The sequence below is a fragment of the Equus przewalskii genome, chromosome 12 (genome assembly GCF_037783145.1).
Source record: "Equus przewalskii isolate Varuska chromosome 12, EquPr2, whole genome shotgun sequence".
Taxonomy (NCBI): Eukaryota; Metazoa; Chordata; class Mammalia; order Perissodactyla; family Equidae; genus Equus; species Equus przewalskii.
The window spans coordinates 26,171,489-26,195,260 of NC_091842.1; the positions used below are offsets into that span (position 1 = coordinate 26,171,489).

At 36.8% G+C, this 23,772-nt stretch overlaps 1 protein-coding gene across 5 annotated transcripts in view; it reads left to right on the top strand.

Annotated features, from left to right (window-relative positions):
- Positions 1-23,772, top strand: part of LOC103568054 (phospholipid-transporting ATPase ABCA3-like) — a 205,007-nt gene that overhangs the window by 152,104 nt on the left and 29,131 nt on the right. For all 5 annotated transcript variants that reach the window (XM_070568434.1, XM_070568435.1, XM_070568438.1 and 2 more), the window contains 3 exons: positions 6,665-6,917; positions 7,142-7,346; positions 18,693-18,912. In XM_070568434.1, coding sequence (XP_070424535.1) covers positions 6,665-6,917; positions 7,142-7,346; positions 18,693-18,912 — 678 coding nt within the window. The remainder of the gene's footprint in view (positions 1-6,664; positions 6,918-7,141; positions 7,347-18,692; positions 18,913-23,772) is intronic.

Here is a 23,772-nt window from a genome sequence, read left to right on the forward strand (position 1 = left end):
ATGCCGTATTATTGATTGTTTTCTAGTTCCATTTTTCTTTTCTTCTTTTGTTGCTGTCTTCCTTTATAAATTGATGATTTCACATAGTGGTATGCTTTAATTCCTTTCTCTTGCTTTTGTGTATCTATTGTAGATTTTTGCTTTGTGGTTCCCATGAGGCTTACATAAAACATCGTATATATTTGTTACATATATTTCATATATTTTATGTTATATGTATGATATATATGTGTGTGTATATATATCAATCTATTTTATGCTGATAACAGTTTAACTCTGCATACAAAATTTTGTCCTTTTACTTCCCCTTTTATGTTTTTGATATCATATTTTACATCTTTTTATATGGTATGCCCATTAACAAATTGTTGAAGCTAAAGCTATTTTGAATAAGTTTCTCCTTTAACCTTTATTCTAGAGTTAGGTAGTTAATACATCACCATATTACAATATTAGTGTATTTTGACTCTAACTATATGCTTACATTTACCACTGTGTTGTATGTTTTCATGTTACTAATTAGCATCCTTTTGTTTGAGCTTAAGAACATTTGGCATTTCTTGTAAGGCTGGTTTAGTGGTGACGAATTCCCTCAGCTTCTGTTTATTAGGAAAGGGCTTCTTTTAGCCTTCAATTCTGAAGGTCATCTTTGCTGGGTAAAGTATTTTTGGTTGACAGTTTCTTTCCTTTAGCACTTTGAATATATCATTCCATTCTCCCCTGGCCTACAAGGTGTCTTCTGAGAAGTCCATTACTAGCCTTGTGGGGGTTCCCTTGCATGAAAGAATTTCTTTTCTCTTGTTGCTTTTAAAATTCACTCTTTGTCTTTGATTTTATACAGTTGTATTATTAGATGTTTTGGAAAAGAACACTTCGGATTAAAATTTTGAAGCAATCTATTAGCTTCATGAACTTGGATGTCCAAATCTCTCCATAGGTTTGGGAAGTTCTCAGCCATTATTTCTTTAAATAAGCTTTCCAAACCTTTCTCCCTTTCTTCTCCTTCTGGGACTCCAATGATGTGTACATTATTTATTTTGATGGGGTCCTATAATTCCCTTATGCTTTTCTTCATTTCTTTCATTTTCTTTTTCTTTTTCGCTCTTCTGACCAGATAATTTCAACTTATCTATCATCTTGGTCGCTAATTCTCTCTTCTGCTTGTTCAAATCTGTTGTTGAAGCTCTCTATTGAATTTTTCAGTTTAGTCATTGTATTCTTCAGCTCCAAAATTTCTAATTGGTTCTTTTTTGTTTTCTGTCTCTTTGTTGAACATCTCATTTTGTTTACATATTGTTTGCCTGACATCATTGAATTGTTTACATGTTCTCTTATAGCTCTCTGAGCTTCTGGAGAACAATTACTTTGAGTTCTTTTTTGGGCAGTTCCTGGATCTCCATTTCTTTGGGGCCAGTTACTGGATGTTTACTTTATTCTTTTGGTGGAGACCTGTTTCCCTGATTCTTCATGATCAATGTAGCCTTGCATAGGTTTTTTTTGAAGAAGTCTCTTCTAGATTTTATGGATTAAGTTTGGTAAAGGAAGCCTTTCGCCTGCAGATGAGGGCATGCTGGATTGTGCTATGACCCTGGGTCTAGTGCTGCAGGGCACCCAGTGTAGGGGCACACAGCAGCACTGGGTTTGGGGGGGTCTCTTCAGCTCAGGTCACTGGGGTCAACAGCATCAACAACTGTATAGTACTTGGCAAGCACTGTGGAGGGTCTGCAGTGGCTACAAGGGCTGTTGGGAGCCTAACTGGTGCCTCCAGATATAGTAGCTAGGGACCAAGGCAGATAGCAGTGGTGGCCAGAGCCAGTGGTGTGCCTACACTCAGCTGGAGGAGTCACCTGCAGATGCCTTTGTATTGGCAGAGGCCAACTGTAGACACATGCAGAGTGATGGGTGCCAGGGAAGATAGCAAGGGTTGGGAACAACTATGGGCTCACTGGCAGCTGCAGAGTTCCTAGGTGTCAGCATGCTCTCCTGTGGCTGCACACTGTCCCCCTGGAGGTGCACACTGCAGTGGAAGATGGTGACAGGGGTCAAGCTAGGGGCATGCAGGTACACTGCTGGAGGGACTAGTTACAGGTGGGCTCAGTGGTGCCGGCCAGTGACAGAAAACAGGGCCTGATCCAAGTCAACAAGCAGCTGCAGGGGGCTTTGTCTGTCCATGCCTTCACCCATGCCTGCACACTCTCTCCCCCTTGTGTGGGTGCTGCAGTGGAGGCTAATGATGGGAATCAGGTTGGTGTCATGTAGGTGCACAGCTGGAGGGACTAACCACGAGTATGAGCATGGAGATGGGCATCAGCCAGAGCGCCCTCAACTGGTGTCTTTCATTCATGCAGCTGCAGAAGACCAAGCTGGCTGGTTGGAGTCAGGAAGGATTCAGGTGGCTGGCATCTTACATTTGTGCAGCCACAGAGAGACCTTGGATGGCTACTGGTGTGGGATGGGGCTCCAGCAGGGCAAGGTGTGGGAAGCAAGCAGGGAGGGACTGAGGTGGCTGGTATTAGCAAATGCAAATACTTGTAGAAAGATCTGCAGGGGTCTGAGGTGGCTCTGTTGGCTGTTAAATCGATCAGTGGTGAAAGCTGCTGTGTTTTCTGCAGAGCAGGTCTCTGAACCGCAACCGCTCCTACTGCATGTCTGCAAATAATAGCCTCTGCTTTTCTTTCTTGTTCCTAGCTGGCTCAATAAGTCTCAGCTTTGCCCGTATGGGTGGAGTGAAACTGAGTCAGTACCTTCACACAGTGCTCTGCAAAGCTAGAGAAGCTGGCTGCTTATCCTGCTCTTTCTTTTCTGCCAAGAAGAACTTTTCGTAGCTGAGAAGTTCCTTTCTGGTGCTGAACAATGCCAGCTTGGGGGATGGGATGATGCAGGCAAAATGAAATACTCTTCCTTCTCTTCTTGTGTGATTATTCTCAGATTTTTGTTCCGTGGTGTTGCTAAAACTTCTTGAGTGGACTCAAAGAGGTCTCTGGAGCTGTGTTTTTTCATGGATAGCTATTGAGTTGTTGATCTTTGTTGGAGGACAAGTTCTTCCGTGTTTCCATTTTTTTCTGCCACTCTGCCTTCATTCTTGAACAAAATTTTCACTGTATATACAGTTCTTTGATAATGGTTTTTTTCCTCCTCAGCACTTTAAAGATATTATCCCTTTTATTTCTGGACGATGTAGAAATTTGATCATTCATATTGTTGTTCTACTGAAAGTATTGTCATTTTTCTTTGACTTTTTTCAGGACTTTCGCTTTATCTTTCTTGTTCAGTACTTAGGTTATGATATTCTTAGAGGTGGTCTTTTTGTATTCATCCTGCATGGGAATTACTGAGGGTTTTTTTTTTTTTTAATTTATAGATTTGTTTTTCATCAAGTTCAAGAAATTTTCGCACATTATTTTTTGAAATATATTTGCTGTTCTGTTCTACCTCTCCTTGTTTTTTTAGAAGCTCAGTTACTTGTTTATTAGGTTTTTTATATTACCCAACAGGTCCCCAAGGCCTATTTATTACTTAAGCTTTTTTTCTTTTTGTTCTTTGATTGGTTAATTCTATTGATCTGTTTTCAAGGTCTTTGTATCTCTCCATTGTCATCTCCATTCTTCTAATACCATTCAGTGAAATGTGTTTTTTCACATACTATATTTTTTTTTTACTTCTAGAATTTCCACTTTTTTCTCATCTATTTCCTATCTTTTTATGTATTGCAAACATTTATTTCATCACTGAGGATAGTTATAGCTGTTTTAAAATCCTGGTGTGCTAACTCCAACATCTGGATAATCTTGGGGTTGGTTTCGGTCGATTGTCTTTTCTTTTGGCAGTAGCTCATTTTCCCCCTGGATCTTTGTATTTTCAGTAATTTTGGCCTATATCCTGGGCATTATAATTGACAATTTGTGGCTACTCTGGACTATCTTATATTTCTCTGTTTTAGCAAGCAATCAAATTTGTTCCACTCAAAAGGCTAATTCTGTTAGTGGGTGGCAGTACTAGTCTTAGTTCAGAACGTTTTTTCCTTAGCTGAACTGCTTTGAGCCTGTTTCATACAGGCTAGTTTTAGTGGGCAGCTAGAGATTTGGGCAGACTTTAGGGTGCCTGTTTCTGAGTTTTTGCTTTTTAGGATTCTGGCCCCTCCCTCCAGTGGTCACAGATGCCTCAAAATTTGTCTTCTGATTCCCAGGCCAAAAAGACTACATGTTTTTCACAGGCACCTGAGCCAACCCCACATGTATGCTGACTAAGCCCTGCCCCAGGATAAAAGCTGCAAAATGGGAATTTTATCCTGGGTAGCTCCCCTCCTTTAAGTATCAACTACTTTCTCCCATCTGCATACTTCTCTTCACTCTACAGTGCTGTCAGGTAACTGGTTTTGTATTTTGGCCAGAGCTTATAGCTGTTATTTGAAGATGGGTCAGTCTGGTAGAATCTTACTTGACCACTAATTAGACTAGGCTAGAGAATATGCACTGAATAGAAAGTTTTCAACAAGTATTAAATTATATTTAATGTAACTACTGACATGTTTGAATTTGTGACTACCATACTACTGTTTTCTCTTTGTCCCACGTGATGTTTGTGCTTTATCCTCTTCTATATTATTCCATTTTTCGATTTCCTTTTTGTCATTTACTCTTTTACTACTCTTTTAGTGCTTTCAGCAAGCTTACAGCATGCCTTTTGACTTACCTGAGTCTAATAGAAATTGGTATTTTTATCACTTGCTAGACAAAGCAAATACCTTAGAGCACTTTAGTTCATTTTATCACCGCTCCCCTGCCCCCACCTTTTGTGCTTTTATTCTCATGTATTTGAATTACACATAAAATTTTAATTCCACAAGAAAATCCTTACTATTCTTGTATATAATCAACATTTACTTAGATATAGCCACACATTCACACTTGTAGTAGCTCCTTATTTCTTACTGCATTTTCAAGCTTCTGTCTGATATCATCCTCCTTTTATCTAAAGAGCTACTATTAGTATTTCTTTTGGTATAATACTTCTGGCAATAAAGTCTCAGTTTTTGTGTTTCTAAACATATATTTTTCTAAAGTATATTTTTAGCTAGGATAGAATTCTAGTTTTATAGTTATTTTCTTTCAGCACTTTGAAGATGTCATTCTATTTTCTTCTGTCTTCCATAATTTCTTTTAAGAAACCAGCTGTTAGACTTATTGTTGCTTCCTTCAAAGAAAAGTGTCCTTTTTTGTATTTGGTTTCCATAAGGTTTATTATGATATACCTTATTTTCTTTCTATGTATCCTGCTTGAGGTGTGTGGTGTTTCTCAGTCTGTGCTTTACGTTCATTATCTCTTTAGGGAATTTATCAGGCAGCAAATCCTCATGTTTTACTTCTCCCCCATTCTTTCTGTCTTGGATTCCTGTAACAGATACTTAGGCTTTTTATGCTATTTCCCAAATATCTCTTATATTCCTTATTGTCTTTTGCATCCTCTTTTCTCTCTGTGCTTCATTCTAGACATTATCCACTGATGGATCTTCTAGTTTACTCACTCCCCTCTATGTGCAATCTTCTATTTAACCATCAATTGAGGTGTTTTTTTTTTTTTTTTGAGGAACATTAGCCCTGCGCTGACATCTGCCACCAATCCTCCTCTTTTTGCTAAGGAAGACTGGCCCTGAGCTAACATCCACGCCCATCGTCCTCCACTGTATATGTGGGACGCCTGCCACAGCATGGCTTGCCAAGTGGTGCCATGTCTGCACCCGGGATCCGAACTAGTGAACCCTGGGCCGCCAAAGCAGAACGTGTACACTTAACCACTGGGCCACTGGGCCACTGGGCTGGCCACCATCAATTGAGTTTTTAAGCTCAGTTAATGAGTTTTTTTCATTTCTAGAACTTCCATTTGTTTCTTTTTGTTGACTCAGGTTTTTTGGTGACTCCCTTTACTTGTCTTTTGCTAACATACTGATTATAGTTACTTTAATCCCTAGTGCCCAGATTACCTGTTGGTATGTTTTTATTATTTATTTTTCTCTTGATACTATTTATTAGTATGTCCAGTAATTTTTAGTGAATGCTGGACATTGTGTAAAATACTATTGAGGCTTTAGATAATATTATCATCCTCCAGAGAGGGTTTATTTGTTTGATCAGACAGTTACATTCTGGACCTGCTGCTTATGTTTCTACAACTGCATAGAGGAGAAAAGCAGTATAGAATGTTGGACTTAGCTTCTGTGAGTTTCCTTGTTTCTCTCAGATCTTTGTACTTTCAAACATACTTCTTTGGTAATATTCTGATTCCTTCAGGCAGATTTGTGTTTCTTATTCAGCCTTTCTAGTTTTTCTTAACAAGAGTTTGGTTTCCTATAAGCTAATTTATCAAAGTTAGAAGTGGAAGTCCTCAAAAATAAATTTTGAGACTGACAGTTTTGAGAGGGGAAAAAAACTTGAGGGACCTGGTGGGCTATATTTTCTTAGTGAAACTGAGCTGAAATATGTGAAGTTTGTGTGGATTATTAGTAGAATAAAGTTCTTGAGTTGAATGGCCAAGGTATTTTAGAGCTGTTTGAGACATTGAAAATGTAAAAAAATATCAGGCAGGTAAAGTCTGCCTCTCCAAAATACATAGTAAGTGATCTGTATTGTATGCTGAACCTGTGACCAGTATTGTCTTCTCATTCCAGGTGATCTTCTGGACTACTTGGTGACAAGTGAAGAATGCATTTACTCATGCATTATCGCACTTTCCTTTGAGGCTGTTGGAAATAGAATGACATTTACCTTCTGGTTCAACAATGAGGCATATCATTCACCATCATTATCCCTGGCAGTATTAGAGAATATTATTTTTACGTCACTTTCTGGTGCTGATGCTTCCATTAGAGTCTCCAACAAACCTCAGCCTCAAAACAGTACTACTGGTAGATCTAGTCGAAGGTATGGATGCTTTTCTATTGGAATTGAACTTTGTGATTTGAATGCATTTCTTCTCCCCTGTCTGACCATGTTCTTAATAAAAAGTTAATTTTGGAAGTTAATAATAATAATACTAATAAATATAATTTATAATAAATAAATAATAATTAAAAGTTACTGTTAGAAATTGGCATTTGCCACTTTGTTATTTTACCAATGTGTCCTCTTTATTCATTCTTTTGTAGAAGAACTTCGGGACTCGAGATAGCCTTGAATTTGTTTTTTGGTATGAGTATTTTCGTCAGTGGCTTTTGTCTCCTGACAGTGACTGAGAGAATCACAAAAGCAAAGCACATCCAGTTTGTGAGTGGCGTCTATGCCATTAATTTTTGGCTCTCTGCTCTGTTGTGGGACTTCCTTATCTTCTTCATTGCCTGCTGCTTACTAATGGTGAGTATTAGACAAAGTCTTCTAAGGTCTCATTCTCTGGTATACCCCCCAAAATTTCTACTTGGCTAATATTAACCTAAATCTCTCTCTCTCAAGAAAAATGAAAATACTTTGGCTCATTATGTTAGACTTTTTGGCTTCTCAATAAAAAGGCATAGATCTAAAAAAATGGATTTAAAAATGATTAAATCAGGGGTCTCGTCAAGATGGTGGTGTAGGCGGACTCTGAACTCACCTCCTTCTATGAACACAAGCAGGTTACAGCTATTCTTGGAAAAATTACCCTGGAGAGAGAATTGAAAACTGGGTGAAAAGAACCCACACAACAAGGGACAGTCCTGACTGAGGCAGAGGAGGCAGAAGTTCCTTCTGGAGAGGAAAAAAGTAACATTTGTGAGCCGCAGAGCTTCACAATTGAGCAGGAGCTACCCTGAGTTATGCAGCCTTCCCTGGAGAAGTGGGGACCTTAGCAGGGGCACATTACCACTATAAGCATGCTTAAAGACTCAGCACAACTGAGACGAGTGTCATAATATATGGCTGTGCTGGCTATTAACTATGACAAGGAATACCCCCAGAAAAGCTATGGGACATAAGAGAAAAAAAAGCCAGATCATAAAGGGCCCATGCACAAATTCACCTGTCTCAGAGAGCAATCTAAAATCACCAGAAAGAAAGGTGCACAGTCCTTTGGTGAAAAGAGACTCTCCTGGTAGGCTCTGGGTGCATCTTGGTGAGAGGTGAGACCTCTTCAGAGATGAAGACATTGGCAGCAGCCATTGTTGTGACCTACTACAGGCATGTTGACACAGATGTTGGCAGATGCCATTGGAGTTCTTACCTTGGGCTGTTAGCCCAGGGGTCTGCCACACTCACTAGGGCACTGATTTAATCCAGTTCACCCAGGGCAGACAGCCTGCCATAGGGACTGACCCCACCCAACAGCAAGCCCTCAGGCTACTTATTGGCCTGCATAGACTGGGTGCCTCCATCCTCTACAGGCAGGCGAGTGTGTCCACTTCTATGGGGCAAGGCCTATGTGAAGACCAGGTGACCTATTGGGGGTGTTGGTGGAGAATGTAGGGGCCTCTGCAGTGGGGCAACCGGGTATGCTCCACGGGGTCAGGCAGTGTGCACAGGCCAGGACTGTTTTGAAGGTTTGTGTGGACTGGGGGTGGGGAGGGCTTATCCATGGCAGAAGACCTGTGCTTCATAAACAGCCACAAAGGGGATCAGCCCTGCCTTCCAAAGCCTGAAACAATTGGGTGCTCCCATGTCTGGGGCCAGCCCCAATCAGCTGCAATCCTAAGAGAGCTGACAACAGCTTTGCAGGTCTGAGGCCTATACCAATTGTAAGCCCCTGAGCCTAGTAACCAGCCACAGTGTGTGCCTACTCACTTAAAAGAAAATGGCCACAGGAGTGTGCTATTAGATCTTGCAGTCAACAGTTTACAAACACGATTTACACAAGAATTTACAAACAGCTGGCCAGGGAGGGAAAGTCTAGACTCTGTGGGTACCTGCAGTAAGAGAAAACCTTCTGGAGCAGAAGGACACATGTAGCCCACACAGGGATCACTCCTGGAACATTTAGACTGGTGATGAGAGGGAAGCATACTGCTGGGCCTCAAAAGGCATCTCTTATGTAAGGCCACTTCTCCAATATCAGGAGACCTAGCTGACTCACCTAATACGTAGATATAAGCATAGAGAAGGAGATATAATGAGGAGGCAAAGGAATATGTTCCAAGCAAGGGAACAGGAGAAAACCCCAGAAAAAGAAGTAAATGAAACAGAAGTAAGCAATCTATCTGACAAGGAGTTCAAACAAAAACTCATAAGGATGCTCACTGATCTTGGGAGAAGACTGGTGGAACACAGTGAGAACAACAACAAAGAACTGGGAAATATGAAAAATAACCCATCAGAAATGAAGCATACAGTACTGAAAGTGAAAAATTTACTAGAGGAACAGTAGAGTAGATCATATGGAAGAACAGATCAGTGAGCCAGAAAAAAGACTAGAGGAAATCACCCAAGCTGAACAGATAAAAGAAAAAAGGATTAAAAAGAATGAGAACAGTTTAAGGGAACTCTGGGACAATGCCAAGCACACTAAAATTCATATTACAGGTGTCCCAGAAGGAGAAGAGAGAGACAAAGGGGCAGAGAATCTATTTGAAGAAATAATAGATGAAAACTTTGCTAACTTAAGGAAGGAAACAGACACTCAAGTACAGGAAGCACAGAGCACACTAAACAAGATAAACCCAAAGAGACCCACACCAAGAAGCATTATAATTAAAAATGTCCAAAATCAAAGGTGAAGAGAGAATCCTAAAAGCTGCAAGAGAAAAGAACAAGTGACATACAAAGGAAAGCCCATAAGACTATCAGTGGACTTCTCAGCCGAAACCCTACAGGCTGGAAGAAGAGAGTAGCATGATATATTTAAAGTGCTGAAAGGAAAAAACTTACAGCCAAGAATACTCTATTTGGCAAGGTTATCATTCAGAATGGAAGGAGAGATAAAGAGTTTCCCAGACAAGCAAAAATTAAAGGAGTTTATCACCAAGAAACCAGTTCTACAAGAAATGCTGCAGGGACTTATTTAAGTTGGAAAGAGAAGACCACAAATAGGAATAAGAAAATTCTATTTTAAAAAACAGTCAATAAAATCACTGGCAAAGACAAAAATACAGTAAAGGTAGCAGATCAACCATGTATGAAGATAATATGAAGGTTAAAAGACAAAAGTACTAAAATTACGTATTTCAATGATAAGAGGATAATGGATAGACACACACAAAATAAGAGATTAGATATGATTTCAAAAACATAAAATGTAGGAGGAGGGGATTAAAAGAGTAGAACTTTCAGGAAAGCTCAAACTAAAAACCCTATCAACTCAATATATATTGCTATACATGTAGAATATTATATATGAACCTCATGGCAATCACAAATCAGAAACCTATAATAAATAGACAAATAAGTAACAGAGAGTAAATAAAATATATTACTAAAGAAAGCCATCAAACCACAAGGGGAGAAAGCAAGAGAAGAAAAAAGGAACAGAGAAGAACTATTCAAACACCCAGAAAAAGTAATAAAATGGCAATAAGAACATACTTATCAATAACTACTTTAAATGCCAATGGACTAAATCCTCCAATCAAAAGGCATAGGGTGGCCACTTGGATAAAAAAAAAGACCAATATGTATGCTGCATACAAGAGACACACTTCAGACCTAAAGACAATCACAAACTGAATGTGAAGGAATGGAAAAAGTTACTCCGTGCAAATGTCAATGAAAAGAAAGCTGGGGTAGCAATACTTATATCAGACAAAATAGACTTTAAACAAAAACTGTAACAAGAGACAAAGAAGGACACTACATAATGAAAAGGGAACAATCCAACAAGAGGATATAACACTTGTAAATATCTATGCACCCAACATAGGAGCACCTAAATATATAAAGCAATTATTAACAGACATAAAAGAAGAAATAGACATATAATAGTAGGGGACTTTAACACTCCACTTACACCAATGGATAGATCATCCAAACAGAAGATCAATATGGAAACATTGGCCTTAAATGACACATTAGGTCAGATGGACTTAGTAGATATATATAGAATATTCCATCTAACAACTGCAGAATACACATTCTTTTCCAAAGCACATGGAACATTATGCAGAACTGATCACATATTAAGCCACAAAATAAGTCTCAATAAATTTAAGAAGATTGAAATAATACCAAGCATCTTTTCTGACCCCAAGGTATGAAACTAGAAATCAACTACAGGAAGAAAATCAGAAAAGCCACAAATATATGGAGATTAAACAAAATGTGACTGAACAACAATTGGGTTAATGAAGAAATCAAAGGAGAAATTAAAAAATTCCTGGAGACAAATGAAAATGAAAATACGAGAGGCCAGAATCTATGGGAGACAGCAAAAGTGGTTCTAAGAGGGAAGTTTATAGCAATTCAGGCCTACCCCAACAAACAAGAAAAATTCCATATAAACAATACAACAGTACACCTAAGGGAACTGGAAAAAGAACATCAAACAAAGCCCAAAATCAGCAGAAGGAAAGAAATAATAAAAATTAGAGCAGAAATAAATTAAATAGAGACTAAAAAAGAGGGAAAAAAATCAATGAAACCAAGAGCTGGTTCTTTGAAAAGATAAACAAAATTGAAAAACCTTTAGCTAGCCTCACCAAGAAAAAAAGAGAGAAGGTTCAAATAAATAAAATCAGAAAAGAAAGAGGAGAAATTACAAGACACACCTCAGAAATACAAAACATTCTAAGAGAATACTATGAAAAGCTATATGCCAACAAATTGGATAATCTAGAAGAAATGGATAAATTCTTAGAATCATACAACCTCCCACAACTGAATCAAGAAGTAGAGAATTTGAATAGACCCATCACCAGTCAGGAGATCAAAACAGTAATCAAAAACCTCCCCAAAAATAGAAGTCCAGGAACAGACGGCTTTCCTGGTGAATTCTACCAAACATTCAAAGAAGATTTAATACCTATCCTTCTCAAACTCTTCCAAAAAATTGAAGAGGAAGGGAAGCTTCCTAATTCATTCTACAAAGCCAACATTATCCTGATACCAAAACCAGACAAGGACAACACAAAAAAAGAAAATTACAGGTCAATATCACTGATGAACATCCTCAAGGAAAATCCTCAAGGAAAGGCCAGCAAATTGAATACAACTATACATTAAAACTATCATACACCATGCTCAAGTAGGATTTATTACAGGGTTGCAGGGATGGTTCAACTTCTGCAAATCAATCAGTGTGATACACCACATTAACAAAATGAAGAATGCAAATCACATGATCATCTCAATAGATGCAGAGAAAGCATTCGACTAGATACAGCATCCATTTATGATAAAAACTCTAAATAACATGAGTATAGAAGGAAAATGCCTCAATATAATGAAGCCCATATATAACAAACCCACAGTTAATATCATTCTCGCTGCAGAAAATTGAAAGCTATGCCTATAAGAATAGGAACCAGACAAGGATGCCGACTTTCACCACTCTTATTTAACATAGTATTGGAAGTCCTAGCCAGAGAAATCAGGCAAGAAAAGGAAATAAAAGGGATCCAAATTGGAAGGGAAGAAGAAAATGTCACTATTTGTAGATGACATGATTTTATATATAGAAAACCCTAAAGAATCCACTAAAAAACTTTTAGAAATAATAAATGAATATGGTCAAGTTTCAGGATACAAAATCCACATGCAAAAATCAGATGCGCTTCTATACACTAACAACAAAGTAGCAGAAAGAGAAATTAAGAATACAATCCAATTTACAATTGCAGCAAAAAGAATGAAATACCCCAGGAATAAACTTAACCAAAGAGGTGAAAGATCTGTATATCAAAAACTATGAAACGTTGAAAGAAATTGAAGAAGACACTAAGAAATGGAAAGATATTCAAGGGCTCTGGATTGGAAGAATTAACATTGTTAAAATGTCCATACTTTCTAAAGCAATCTATGGATTCAATGCAATTCCTATCAAAATTCCAACAACATTTTTCACAGAGATAGAACAAAGAACCCTAAAATTTATATAGAACAACAAAAGACCCAAAATAGCCAAAGCAATCCTGAGAAAAAAGAACAAAGCTGGAGGTATGACACTGCCTGATTTCAAAATATACTACAAAGCTATAGTAACCAAAACAGCATAGTAATGGCACAAAAACAGACACACAGATCAATGGAACAGAATCGAGAGCCCAGAAATAAACCCACACATATATGGAAAGCTAGTTTTTGACAAAGGTGCCAAGAACATACAATGAAGGAAAGTCTCTTCAATAAATGGTCTTGGGAAAACTGGACAGCCACATGCAAAGAATGAAAGTAGACCATTATCTTACACCATACACAGAACTCAATGTAGATTAAAGACTTGAATGTAAGATCTCAAAACATGAAACTGGTAGAAGCAAACATAGGCAGTACGCTCTTCAACGTTGGTGTTAGCAGCATTTTCTCAAATACCATGTCTGATTGGGCAAGGAAAACAAGAAAAAATAAACAAATGGGACTGCGTCAAACTACAAAGCTTCTGCACAGCAAAGGAAATCATCAACAAAATGAAAAGACAACCTAACAATTGGGAGAAGATATTTGCAAATCATATGTCAGATAAGGGATTAATATCCAAAATATACAAAGAACTCATACATCTCAACAAAAAAAACCCCTAACAACTCAGTTAAACAATGGGCAAAAGATGTGAACAGACATTTCGCCAAAGATGTACAGATGGCCAACAAGCACATGAAAAGATGTTCAACATCATTCACTATCAGGGAAATGCAAATCAAAACTACCATGATATCACCTCACTCCCATCAGAATGGCTATAATTAACAAGACAGTAAATAATAAGTGTTGGAGAGGCTGTGGAGAGAAGAGAACTCATACAATGCTGTTGGGAGTGCAAACTTGTGCAGCCAGTGTGGAAAATAGTATGGAGTATCCTCAGAAATTAAGAACAGATCTACCATATGATCCATTTATTCCACCGCTGGGTATTTATCCAAAGAATTGAAAACACAAGTACGTAAAGATACATGCACTCCTATGTTCATTGCAGCATTATTCACAATAGCCAAGACTTGGAAGCAGCCTAGGTGCCCATCAAGGGATGAATGGATAGAGAAGATGTGGTATTTGTTCACAATGGAATACTACTCAGCCATAAGAAATGATGAAATCCAGCCATTTGTGACAACATGGATGGACCTTGAGGTATTATGTTAAGTGAAATAAGTCAGAGGGAGAGTCAAATACTATATGATCTCACTCATAAGTAGAAGATAAAAATAATGACAAAGAAACACATAAAAACAGAGATTGGATTAGTGGTTACCAGAGGGGAAAGGGAAAGGAAGGAGGGTGAAAGGGGTGATTGGGCATATGTGTGTGGTGATGTATTGTAATTTGTCTTTGGGTGGTGAACACAAAATTCGAAATATATTATGCTGTACAACTGAAAAACAAGAGAGAGAGTAAACTTCCCTTAGGAAAATAAAAGGAATCCACTACCATCAACAAAAGAGATAGGTTGGTGTCCTAACTCCTAGTATCTCAGAATGAATCTGTATTTGGAACTAGGGTCTTTGCAGAGGTAATAAAGTTAAAATGACGTCATTAGCATAAGCCTTTATTAAATATGACTGTGTCCTTACAAAAAGGGGAAAATTTGAATACAGAGAGAGACATGCAAAGAAGTAAGACAGCCATGTGAAGACAGAAGATTGAAGTGATGTATCTACAAGCCAAGGAACACCAAAGATTGCTGTAAACCACCAGAAGCTAGCAAAAGGCAAGGAAAGGTCCTTCCTCCACAGGTTTCAGAGGCTGCACAGTCTTGCCAACACCTTGCTTTCAGACTTCCAGTCTCCAGATCTCTGAAACAATAAATTTCAGTTTTTCTAAAAGAATAAAAAATAAAAATGATTAAATTATATGCTGTCTACAACAGACTCACTTTAGATCTAAAGACATGAAAAGGTTGAAGTGAAAGGGTGGAAAAAGGACATTCCATGCACATAGGAACCAAAAGGGAGCTGAGGTGGCTATACTAATGTCAGACAAAACAGACTTTAAGTCCAAAAGTATTACAAGAGACTAAGAAGGATATTATCTAGTGAGGAAAGGGGTAAGTCACTGCAAACAGCCAAAACAATCTTGAAAAAGAACAAAGCTGGAGGACTCACACTTCCTGATCTCAAAATTTACTACAAAACTACAGTAATCAAAACAATGTGGTATTGGCATATAGATAAATGGAATAGAATAGAGAGCCCAGAAATAAACTCTCATATATATGGTCAAATGATTTTTGATAAAGGCACCAAGACTATTCAGTAAGTACAGAGTCTTTTAACAAATGATGGTAGGAAAACTAGATATCTACTTGTAAAAGAATGAAGTTAGACCCTTACCTTAAGCCATATACAAAAATTAAGTCAAAATGGATCTAAGTTCTAAATGTAAGAGCTAATACTGTAAGACTCTTAGAAGAAAACAAAAGGTAAAAGCTTCATGACATTGGATTTGGCAGTGTTTTCTTGGATGTGACAGAAAAGCACAAGCAAAAGAAAGAAAAAAGATAATTAGACTTCATGAAAATTAAGAAAACATATAAATCAAAGGACATTATCCACAGAGTGAAAAGGCAACCTACAGAATGGGAAAAAATATTTGCGAGTTATATACCTGATAAGGAATTAATATCCAGAATATATAAGGAACTCCTAAAACTTAACGACAACAAGAAAATCAACCCAATTCGAAAATGGGCCAAGAGCTTGGACAGACATTTCTCCAAAGAAGGTATACAAATGGCCAATAAGCACATGAAAAGATGCTCACTGGAGAAATGGAAATCAAAACCACAGTGAAATACCACATCACACAGATTAAGATGGCTATCATTAAAAGAAGAGAAAATGAAAAGTGTTGGGAAAGATGTGGAAAAACTGGTCCTCAAAAAATTAAACATAGAATTACTATATGATCGAGCACTTCCCCTAATAGTGAAATTCCAAAAGAATTGAAAGCAAGGATTTGAACGAAGATTCGTACATCAGTATTCATAGTAACATTATTCACAATAGCTAAAAGGTGGAAGTAACCCAAATGTTCATTGGTGGATAAATGGATAAATAAATGTGCTACATACACACAATGGAATATTATTCCGTCTTAAAAATTGACAAAATACATGCTACAACACGGATAAATTTTCAAAAGATTATGCTACATAAAATAGGCCAGACACAAAAGGATAAATGCTCTATGATTAGTGTACTTAGATTAGTCAAATTCACAGACAGAAAGTAGAATAGTAGAATAAGGTAGAATAGCAGGAGCTGGGGGCAGGGAGAATGGGGAGTTATTATTTAATGGGTATAGAGTTGTTTGTCATGATGAAAAAATTCTGGGGATGGATAGCAGTATTGGTTGCACAACAGTGGGAATGTACTTAATGCCACTGAATTGTGCACTTAAAAATAGTTAAAATGATAAAATTTTTTATGTATTCTTACCATAATAAAAATATCAGAGTAATACACTGTGGTATGAAGAATAGTGGCCCTCCAAAGATGTCTAAATCCTAATCTTCAGAACTTGTGAATCTATGGCAAAAGGGATTTAGCAGATGCAATTAAGTATCTTGAGATGTGGAGATTATCCTGGAATATCCAGTGGGTCCAATTTAATCACAAGTATTCTTATGCAAATAAAATAGGGAGGCAAGAGTATCAGAGTCAGAGAGAGATTTGAAAGTGCTAAGCTTCTGATTTTGAAGATAAAAGAAGTGGCCATGAGCCAAGTGATGCAGGTAGCCTTTAGAAGCTTGAAAAGGCAAGAAAATGGATTCTCGCTAGAGCCTCCAGAGGGAATGCAGCCCTACTGGCTCCTTGATTTTAGCCTAGTGAAAACCATTTCAAATTTCTGACTTCCAAAACTATAAAAGAAATTTGTGTTGTTTTAGCCATTAAGTTTGTGGTAATTTGGTACAGCAGCAATAGGAAATTAATACATAGACTAATATACACCCAAAAGAATAGCTAAAATTAAAAAGACTAAAATACCAAATGCTGGTAAGGATGTAATGCAGTGGGAGCTGAGATAACTATTGGTGGGAACATAAATTGGTTCAATCACTTTGGTAAACAATTTGCCATTTTCTACTAAAACTTTGAAGATTTGTGAATATATATGTATCTGCATTAGATTACGTACATATATATGCAGCAAGAGACATGTACAAGGATGTCATTAAGAATGTTATTCACAATAATAAACAATAAACACTGCAAACAACTTAAATGTTTATACTACTATAATAGATAAGTAAATGTGATATAATAATATATGGGAATACTAAACAGCAATGAAAATGAACAACCACAGTAGGAAACCTTGGGGATGAACTTCACAAATGCGATGTTGGCAAAAGAAGCCAGGTATGAAGAAGTACATACCATATAATTCCATTTATGTATAGTTGAAACTACAGGTAATATTTAGGGGTGTTTTTGTTAAAACCATAAGGAAAAGAAGGAACGTGATTATTGTAGAAGTCAAGATGGTGGTTACCTTCACAGAGGAGGGACATGTTCGTGCCTTGAGTGACACTGAGGTCTTTGTGTGGTAATTTCACAGCAGTGTTTGTTTTTTGATAATTCATTGATCTATATTTTGTGCATTTCTGAATGTTGCATTTCAAAATAAAGTTTAAAATACTGATCTAAATATTGATATTTTTGTTTATAGACTAATTTGGGGAAAATCTACCTTTTTACAATGTTTCATCTTCCTATCCAAAAATGTATACTTTATAATTAGTGAAATCCCTAAACATTATAACTCTTTCAACAAAAGAAATACCTAGATCACCCCAACTTCTATATAAGTAAGTGATTGCATTCATTCCATTGCTCTTGAGACTGAAATTCTGCTGTGATAGAAGCAAGGTAGCCATGCCCATAATACCCAAGTATTTTCACCTATGCTACGTTCATTTCTTTGTCACTTTTTCTACCATTGAAGATGTGCTATCAATCACATAGTAGCTATTCTCAGCTTAAACCCACTCTCCACTTCTCAAGGATCCCGTCATTTAATAGTTCTAAATAGAATAACTCTGGACTATTTTGAGAAACTACAGTTAATAACTTTAAGATGTAGATTTCTGGAAATTCATTTTCCTTAACAGCTCTATAGCTATTATGGATACATAGCTATACAGAGATGAGATGAGGAGAGAAGGGGTGGAAAACAAAATAGAGCCAACAGGTAGAATCTAAAGATGGAGAGCCCTGAGAGGTAGGTCTCTTTGTATCACAGCTTACAGCTGCCAGAATGAAAATCTTTAAAAAAAAAAAAGAAAAGAAAAAAAAAGGTTTTCCTGCTAGGTGATCCAATTTCTGCAGATATTGAGAGTGGGCTCATTTGGGGTTGGGAGAATGGGAAGAAAGAATACACTTCGATCTTTGTTCAAGGAGAACAAAATGAAACTGTTCCAAGTAGATAAAAACAAGTAGAAAAGCGAGTAGAAGGGTTCTGCTCATTAATGAGGAAAAAGTGGAAGTATTTCACAATCTTGCTCACAGACAAAATTATTTGATTAATAAATAGTTCTGTGTTCTAATAAAGGAAGATTTTTCTTTCTGTAAGTTTTTAGACTTGAGTTATTAGGCATTGTATAGTTTTCTTAACTTTGACTTTACTTCTGTACTCTCTGTGTCTCAGGTGGTGTTCATAGCCTGCGGATTGGATTTATTGATCAAGGATTACCACTTTCTGGACACATTTCTCATCTTCATGCTGTTTGGCTGGTCTGTCATTCCCTTCTTGTACCTGATAAGTTTCCTGTTTTCCAGTAATACCAGTGCCTACATCAAGCTTGTCCTGTTTAACTACTGTGCAGGACTTTTCGGTATAATAGCGGATTTTATAATCACAAACAGGGGTAAGGACTTCACACAATTTCTCCTTTCCAGGGAATAAATAAAGAGAAATGGGCTTGAAGATAAGAACATCACAAAGTTGTTTGGTTCTTGGTATCTGGGAAAAACTTATGCTAGTTGTAATTTAATAACCTTTTATTAAGTGTCACTAATATTATAGGCATTATGTTGGGTACAGTGCAAAACAAATTACGACTCTAACGTTTTAACTAACCCAATCCCCTTGCTTCAGGCCTTGTTTGCCCAGTATTTGTAGAATGTTTATCTTTTCATTTTCCTCCTTTGATTTTGAAGTTAAGGGGAGATTGACTGGACTGGCAATGATCACAAATATTTCTTAGAAGACAGACTGCTGCCACTCCTTTATTAAATCATCCTATAAACTTTAATTTGATCTGTTTTAAGTAATTCAATCAATCGTGGTCTTGTGGAGACTGAGAGGAATAGGCTTCCAACCCATTTTCTGACCTTAGGTCTTGCCTTCCTAAAAAGAATTCCCTGAGTTAGTTGAAGACCTTTTTTAATACTTCTCTTCAAGGGAGAATATTAAGCCATATGAGAAAGAATTGATCTCTGAATAGTAGACTAAGAAATACGTAGGAGGATTTGTGCTTTGATGTTCATTCCTGAATTAATTGCATTGCTGTCAATTAGTCTCTAATTGTTTCTAAACCAATAGTATTAGTTTTCTGTTGCTACTGTAACAAATTACCACAAACTTAGTAAATTGCACAAATCTATTGTCTATAGCTCTGTAGGTCAGAAGTCTGACATGGGTCTTATTGGACTAAAATCAAGGTGTCTGCAAGGCTGGCTTCATTTCTGGAGGTCTTAGGGGAGAATTTATTTCCTTGCTTCTTTGGGTTGCTGGCAGAAATTCAGTGCCTTGAAATTATAGGCCGGATATCAGGTTTTTTAAAGTTGGTATTTTTCCTGTCTTAAATTTTTGATAGAGCTTACCATTAAAAACCTCAGGGCCTGGAGTTTTCTTTGTGGCAAGTTTTGTTATTAATTGTAAATTTCATTTCTTCATGATATAGGGCTATTAAGATTTCTTATGACACTTTTGACAAGTTATCTTTTTTCAAAGAAGTTTTACATTTCATCTATGTTTATAAAACTATTGGCATAAAGTTATTCATAACATTCCTTTATGAAATCCTTTAAGGTCTACAAATAAATATTGATATCTGCTTATTCATTCCTGATATTGCTGTATTCACTCATTCTCTCCCAATCTTTCCTCATCATTAATCTTGTTAGGATTTTTACCAATTTTTAAATCTTTTCAAAGTGCTATCTTTTGGTTTTGTTAATATTGTCTATTTTTTGTGTTATATTTTATGGATTTCTGTTCTTATATTTATTTTCCTTCCCTCCTATTAAGTTGGACTTGTTATATTTATTCTATCTTTGTAAGGCCAAATATTACATGATTTTAAACCTTTCTTCTTTGGAATACATAAGCATTTAAAGCTATAAAATTCCTTCTAAGTACTGTTTTAGTTGCATCCCACAAATTTTGATATGTTGTATTTTCATTATTGAGTTATAAATATTTTATAATTTCTACTTGACTCGCATTGTTTACCAAATATTTGATGACTTTCTAGATTTTTTAAATTGATTTCTTATTTATTTCCATTGTGGTAAAAAATAGACCTCAATCAATATTTCAGTAACTATGCTCAAGGACACCTTCACTGCTCAATCACCACTGGTCTTAAGTACAGAAAATGTCTGTGTGCCACTCATGGCAGTCCTAGATCTAAAAGACCCTAAAAGATTAGATATTTACTGGAACATCTTCATGGGATACCTGAGAGCTCTTACTCAGCGTGCCTGCATATCACGTCACATAAAACACTTATGAAATACATACTAAGTCTGACCTCCTCTAAGGATTAGGTGTTTTCCAAGAAGTAACTTTAGGATGTTTGGTTTGGGATGATTTCTGTTCACTTTCATTGGAAGAATAGAATTGTAACTTAACAGTGTTCTTTATTTTTTCAGAAACAAAGGCATGCTAAATAATGTTCTCTGAAGAGAGTTATGCACACAATTTAAAGAGAACCATAAATGCAAAATAATCTTCAGTCACTATAAATTCAGCATCCTGATGCTCAGAGCATTATTATATATTTGCTTAAAATGAGAGATGGTTAAGAGGTGGTCTTTGAGCAAGAGAGGAACATTTCCTATTTATTCCATAAAATTTAATGGCCTTTTGTAAATGTCACATTGGAATTAAATAGCCACCTGGAAATCTAGATAGCCTTATGGAAGGATTTTCTAGAGGCTGTATTTATTTTTTTCTACTTTATAACCTCTACAGAAACAATGTTATAGGTATGAAGAAGCACTGGGAATATTTTGCCAGGATCTCTGTTGGGTTGAGAGTTGCTTTTCAAAATCTTTGTTTGCATTAGGAGTGTTTGAAGAGACTGGAGACCTGCAGACAGAAGGATTACCTTTGGCTAAGCCACTCTTGGTTCTTATATCCTAGACATGACTCCTCATCTCCTGATAGAGTATCCTCATCTATAACAGAGGAATAATACTACACACTTCACAAACTTGTGAAAATTAAATGATTAAGATACACAATCTCCGTTATATGTGGACTCTAAAAAACTTGAGTATGTAGAACCAAAGAGTAGAACAGTAGTTACCAGTGGCAGTCAGATAGAGGAAATGGGGAAATGTTGGTCAAAGGGTACAAAGTTACAGTTGTGTAGGATGAATAAATCTAGAGATCTAATGTACAGCATAATGACTGTAGTTAATAATTCTGTATTGAATACTGGAAATTTTCTAAGAGAGTAGATTTCAGCTGCTCTTATCACACAAAAATGGTAATTATGTGAAGAACAGATATGTTAATTAGTTTGTCTATAGTAATTTCACTATGTATATAAAATCATTATGTTATATAGCTTAAATATATGCAACTTTTATTAAAATCTTAAAAAAATGGGAGAGCTTTAAAAGTAAAAAAAGACATCAGAAACTGTCAGAACCAACCCTGTCAGAACTCTGGAAAATGGTCAAAAGTTTATGACAACCAAGCAAATGCTTAATCAAGAAAAAGAACCTTAAAACAATAGGAAAGATTTGTGGCATTTTTACATGTACTTGCCTGACTCCCTCTCCAGCTTGGCAGCAGTCGTGAAGGCACAATCCATGCTCCCCATGTGAGACATTCGTACTTAGTTCCAGAGGGAGCAGAGCAGACCTTCTCCACAAATTTTGGTGTAGATCTGTTCTAATCTGTCTGGGAGTTAACTGAAGAACTGAGGTGAGGTACTCATCTCTGTTTCAGCTAGCTCAGAACTCACCAGGCATGAAAAGCAATGAACATTGCTAAAAAATGTTGTAACGTAGATAAACAACTCTCAGGTGCTTGACGAAAAAGATTACACTTGAGGCATAAAATATACTGCCTAAGGCCAGTGACAAAAACCCAGAGAGAGGTTCTTTGGGAAATTAGGGCATTCAAAAGCAACTATGTATACGGGGAAATTTTAGACAGCCACACACATGCCAAGGGCAAGATACTTGCTCAAAAAGAACCTGTGAAGACCATAAGCTTTCACTTTGGGCTGATTCCTAGGGTCAGTGAAAGTCTGTCTAAGTGTTGGAGGAGGGCTCCAGCACAAAGTCTTCTAAGAATGGTAGGGCTTTGGATCCAGACATTTAAGGAAATTTCTGTCAAAAAAGCTAAGGAATAGAGACTTCAGGGACCACAAATGACAAGAAGTAAAGTCTCCATGAAAGTATTTGGGAAAGTCATTAGACACACAGACTACTACAGCCTTTAGCAATTGAAAAAAAACAACAACAACAACCCAAAGAACAGCACACCCTAGGGAAGGAGGAGAAACTGTTTTCCAGAGTTAGAATATTATAATATTCAAATATCCATTTTTCAAAAAAGTTCACAAACTATACAAAGAAAGAGGGAAGTATGGCCCATTCAAAGGAACAAAATCAGTAGAAACTGTCCCTGAGCAAATTCAGACAAAGAAAACATATGCCTAAAATATACTTGAAGACCTAAGGGAAATGACGTAAAAAAAAAACCCAAACAAAAACTAAAGGTAACCATGAGAATGATGTCTTACCAAATAGAGATTAACAACAAAGAGATGAAAGTTATAAAAAATAACCAAATAGAAATTATGGAGAACCAAACATAAATTTAAAAATACAATAACTGGAATGAAAAAATTCAGTGGAGGGGTTCAACAACAGATTTCAGCAGGTAGAAGACAGACTCAGTGAACTTGGAGAGTGGACAATTGAAAATATTGAGTCTGAGGGGCAGACAGAAAAAATAATGAAGAAAAGTGAACAAAGCCTGAGGGACCTTTGAGACACCATCAAGTAGACCAGCATATATTTTATAGGGGTCCCAGAAGGAGAAGAGAGAGAAAAGTAGGCAGAAAGAATATTTCAAGAAATAGAAAGAAAATTTCAAGAAATAATAGCCAAAAACTTCCCAAATTTGATGCAAGACATGTATCTACAAATCCAAGCTCAGTGAACTCCAAGTAGGATACATTATAATCAAACTGTAAAAAGACAAAAGAGATCTTGCAAACAGCAAGAGAGAATCAACTTATCAAGTACAAAGAATTCTCAATAAAATTAATAGTAGATTTCCCATTAAGAACCAAAGGGACCAGAAGACAGTGGGATAAAGTACTTAAAGTGCTAAAAGAAAAATAACCTGTCAATCAAAAATTGTATATCCAGCAAAACTGTCCTTCAAAAATGTAGAAGAAAGTAAGACCTTCCCAGATTTAAAAGAAAGAATAAAAAGCTGAGGAGGCCCATTACCACTCAAACTGCCTTACAAG